We start from the raw sequence: 5,210 nt of genomic DNA, 5'->3' as shown, positions 1-5,210 counted from the left end.
CCTCTTTGATGCAACCCGCACTTGAACCGCTCTTTGTTATTATGTTTTTAAGCTGTTTCATAACCTCTTCAATTCTTTAATATGCTCCCACGACAAAGGGTACAAACCACAAAACGATAATAACAACGCGACGTGTGAAAAAGGGGAAAACGTAACACCACGCAGATGAGCATATTTTTATACCATGCGTCAGCACACCCCCTATGCGACGAATAGAAAAAAAAACATGGCATCACATGAACAGAAAACAAGGAACACGAAAACAGTTTCCAAAAGGGAAAAAAATGGAAAGATAAAATTAAAAAAAAACAATCAACCACTCGTCAAAACTGTAGCAAACACGAGAGGTCAGAAAAAACTAACGGAACAGTTAACTCATCTACGCATAAATAAGATAAGAAACAATGGCGAAGAGTTAGACCACACTTTGTGAACAAGTAAACGGAGTACGGCGCAAGACAGTCGCCAAAAAAAAAGGCGTCAATCCCTAAAGCACCATAAAAGTGCATCCCAGAGACTTAAGACACGTGGCATACTTCACAAAACTCTCTGACCACCTGCACCTTTACTCCACTTCCTCCTCCCTAATTTTTGTTCACTTCCCGCCCCCGCTTCCACACGGTATATGGTCCGTTGTTTGTGAGACACTTATTTAATAATATACGCCCTGAGCTGCCCTACCTAACGCCCACCAGCACCAATTGTCCACCATTAACAATACCGAAATTGTTGCCCACACGAAAAGCATACACACGTGTAAGAATAATGCAATAAAGAACGACACTGCAAACGCAAAAACCGCTCATGACCTACGAAGGCGTTCCACCCTTCTGACTTTTACCGTCACTTTCGACACCCAATAACCCCTCCATAGGGTATATACAGTATCAAAATCACGTTAATAAATAAATAATGTGTCACCCTTCGGTGGAAATTTACGGGCCATCATTTTCATTTCCTCCACAATAACATCATTTCTTCATCTACGCTGCGGTGTCGTGCCGGACTTTGGAGGTGCTGGAACTAAGCCTACAGGAAGCGTAGCAGCGGCGGCCCTCACCGTGCCTGCACTGAGAGGAGGCTGATCCAACCTTCTCCCATAAAGTGCGGGCTGCCGGGGAGGCTGACGAGGTGCAATTGCTGGAAGTACCGATTGCGTCCCACTAGGCGGAAGGGGAGCCAACCTGGTTTTGGCGCGGCTCGGCGAATATATAGACAAAGTACAAGGACATTCACCAGTTCTGAGTCGGCTTCGGCACTCAATAAAAACGGAATACCGACCAGCGGTTGGAAGCTCCAAAGCCAAGGACTGCTCACGCGCATTGGAGGTGTCACGAGTGGTCGCCAGGACTGACATCCGCTCGTCATTAACAGACATAGAAACCTCGTCCTCCGCAAGGAGGTTACCCCTTTTGACACTAGCAGGGTCAGTAATTTTATTCTGATGCAGCAGCAAGTGTACATCACAAGCTTCGTGCACCGAAAAGTCGACTCTTCTCCCCTCCCGGCTCCCCGGTTTCAGCAAAACATCAACGTTAATTACCACGTGCGAATTACACAAAGCAGCCAAAGGGACCAAAGTAATGTCAGAAGATGCAGGATACAGCGACACATTGAACTTGCCGTAGCTACCTCGCTTCAACGTATATGGGACGAGATAGCACGTGGTATTCGGAGGTATTTCCATCCTTGAGCAAATCTCGCGTGTATCCATTAAAATACCTTTTTGCAAAAAGCGGTGCGTCGTACTAGTAAGGAGCCACGTAATAATTTCAGAAACATGATGCTGCTGTAAGAGCGCCAGCCCAGACTGATGATAGTGATTTACCCCATCGGCATCAAAAAACACAGGGGCTTGATGCCGCAGCTCAGCAAGAATGGTAACGGGACGGGAGGTTTTGTTTTCCACAAGATAGATGGGGTTGTTCCGGAAAGTTGTGAACTTCGGGTTTCCTCCACAGCTTACCCCAGTCCACTCACCAGGCGCAGTCAGACGGTCGCCACAGTTTATGTGACAGCGCTGCATGCTCGAGAAGTTACGCAGAAACACAGGAACAGGTATGTAAAGTGCATCCTCCTCAGGATTATAATGGCAAAGTCTCTTCAAACCATCGGTCCAGTTATCATCATCGTTACACAGTGGGCCGTCGTATGTCGGGCTATCGTAGTAGCAGTTGTGTAATTTGATCACGATGTCAGAGACATCATTCGATTCATGCACAGTTTCGATTACACTAAGGAGAGCGTAACTACATTGAGAGTGAAGGCCGTCGGGAACACTACCGTTCGTCATTGCCATAATAACATCTCCAGCCGCAAGATCCCTTTTAATCCCCTTCCAGAATTTCACAGATCGGAAGTCCCCAATTTTGATTCCATCTGCTCGCTTCTCATCAAAAGGGATATGTGTCACTGGACGGCCCGTTAGGTCATGGAGGGTTTCGTGTGGTGTGCACTGGTCGAGCTTTGCGTACCCACCAACAAACTTCGCATATGCCTTCTCCAGCAGCAGCGGGTACCAAGACCGGTGTGGCACGCGTGTAAACTTGGGCTCACACTTCGCATCCACTGGCACACGGTCATCAATGTCAACACGAACAGGGTTGCTGTTCGGATCAAAAAAGATGAAAGAATATGGACCATTAACGGGATGTGTTTTCGTTTCCAGAAGCCGATGAATTAGAGGCGGGTGTTGACTGAGAGCGGCAATGAAAGGTGCTAAATAGCCAAGTTCACCAGGCGCAGATGAAGTATCGCCCGGCTGTGTTATTTCCGGAAACACAGAGTTTCGGATTCCTTCAGGGTACAACTCACCGATTCGCGGCCACATCTCCGCTACAGAATGGTTAGCTTCATGAAATTGAACATCCTGCCAGGAAATTAGAGAGAGGGCGACATTGCTGACATGTTCCCTCATGCATTCTTCGAGATACCTGATACGGTTTTTGTCTTTACCCCCTTCACGCAATAACTTCCTTCTTTCCCTTTCCATTGCAAGAAAGGAAGAATCCTCTCCCAACTGAAGGCGACTAAGGGGAAGACCGTGCGAGCATGGCTCAAGAAAAGCACGTTCCTCACTTAACATAAGCGCGGCCAAACGCTCGGCATGATCATTCAATTTCATCTCCAACTCTCTAATCCTCGTCGCATTTTTTAACGGGTCATCCTCTTTTAATCTTCTTCTCTTCAATTCAATCTCGCGAAATAACCGATTATCCAGCGGTAAGTCAGCAAGAGGTACGCCGTGAGGACACTGATTCAGGTAACTACAATCCTCCAGTAATAGTTTTGACGACAGTTCACGAACGATATTATTCATCGCATACTCAATATCCCGTATGGCTTCTGCATTTCTTACCGGACTTTTTCTCAACTGGCGCAACGACCGCTGCATTTCACAAAACACCTTGTCATCAGAAAGTGCGATCTGAGAAACAGAAATTCCGTCAACAGTTTCCAGAAAATCAAGTTCATGTTCTAAATACACTTCTGCCAATTTCTCTACTCGACATATAATTTGTTCTTGGATATCACGCACAGCAACACTATCGGGTAAACACCCACCACATCGCATAGATTCCAATTTAGAAGTCAACGAACTCAAAACCGAATCCTCCCCCAACGGTAACAAATACAAAGGAACAAGACCAATTCTCTCATCAACAATCACTCCACCTAAAGTAGACTTACAAATAGCCAAATTCCGAACTCGAGCACTCATACACTCTTCTAATTCAGCAATGCGTGTTGCATTACCTTCACGATCCTCAGCAATAAGCTTACGACGCTCCTCTTCCATGGTGCTGAACTTCTCATCCTTATCCAATTCAAGCTCACTTAGTGGCACTCCTTCTGGCATAGGATCAAGGAAGCTGCGGCTATCGGATGCTTTCAGTTTAGCAAGCTCATGTGAATGCTCGTTCATTGCAACTTCTAATTCAGCAATGCGTGTTGCATTACCTTCACGATCCTCAGCAATGAGCTTACGACGCTCCTCTTCCATGGTGCTGAACTTCTCATCCTTATCCAATTCAAGCTCATTTAGTGGCACTCCTTCTGGCATAGGATCAAGGAAGCTGCGGCTATATGACGCTTTCAGTTTAGCCAGCTTATCAACACGCCTCCCCATTTTCCTTTCCAAGCGACAAATGCGTGTTGCATTACCTTCACGATCCTCAGCAATGAGCTTACGACGCTCCTCTTCCATGGTGCTGAACTTCTCATCCTTGTCCAATTCAAGCTCACTTAGTGGCACTCCTTCTGGCATAGGATCAAGGAAGCTGCGGCTATCGGATGCTTTCAGTTTAGCAAGCTCATGTGAATACTCGTTCATTGCAACTTCTAATTCAGCGATGCGTGTTGCATTACCTTCACGATCCTCAGCAATGAGCTTACGGCGCTCCTCTTCCATGGTGCTGAACTTCTCATCCTTGTCCAATCCTAGCTCACTTAGTGGCACTCCTTCTGGCATAGGATCAAGGAAGCTGCGGCTATCGGATGCTTTCAGTTTAGCAAGCTCATGTGAATGCTCGTTCATTGCAACTTCTAATTCAGCAATGCGTGTTGCATTACCTTCACGATCCTCAGCAATAAGCTTACGGCGCTCCTCTTCCATGGTGCTGAACTTCTCATCCTTATCCAATTCAAGCTCACTCAACGGCACTCCTTCTGGCATAGGATCAAGGAAGCTGCGGCTATCGGATGCTTTCAGTTTAGCAAGCTCATGTGAATGCTCGTTCATTGCAACTTCTAATTCAGCAATGCGTGCAGCATTACCTTCACGATCCTCAGCAATAAGCTTACGACGCTCCTCTTCCATGGTGCTGAACTTCTCATCCTTATCCAATTCAAGCTCACTCAACGGCACTCCTTCTGGCATAGGATCAAGGAAGCTGCGGCTATCGGATGCTTTCAGTTTAGCAAGCTCATGTGAATGCTCGTTCATTGCTGCTTCTAATTCAGCAATGCGTGTTGCATTACCTTCACGATCCTCAGCAATAAGCTTACGACGCTCCTCTTCCATGGTGCTGAACTTCTCATCCTTGTCCAATTCAAGCTCACTTAGTGGCACTCCTTCTGGCATAGGATCAAGGAAGCTGCGGCTATCGGATGCTTTCAGTTTAGCAAGCTCATGTGAATGCTCGTTCATTGCTGCTTCTAATTCAGCAATGCGTGCAGCATTACCTTCACGATCCTCAGCAATAAGCTTA

At 46.5% G+C, this 5,210-nt stretch overlaps 1 protein-coding gene across 1 annotated transcript; it reads right to left on the bottom strand.

Moving 5' to 3' along the window:
* Positions 1–979: 979 nt before the first annotated feature.
* On the bottom strand, positions 980–5,210 carry Tb11.47.0036 (calpain, putative; the record flags this gene model as incomplete). Its single annotated transcript, XM_823110.1, has 1 exon — positions 980–5,210. A coding segment is annotated over one exon (4,231 nt), but the record flags the coding sequence as incomplete, so codon positions are not given.

This window comes from Trypanosoma brucei, assembly GCF_000002445.2.
Source record: "Trypanosoma brucei brucei TREU927 chromosome 11 chr11_scaffold01 genomic scaffold, whole genome shotgun sequence".
Classification (NCBI taxonomy): Eukaryota; Euglenozoa; class Kinetoplastea; order Trypanosomatida; family Trypanosomatidae; genus Trypanosoma; species Trypanosoma brucei.
This window is presented reverse-complemented; position numbering and strand designations above follow the sequence as displayed.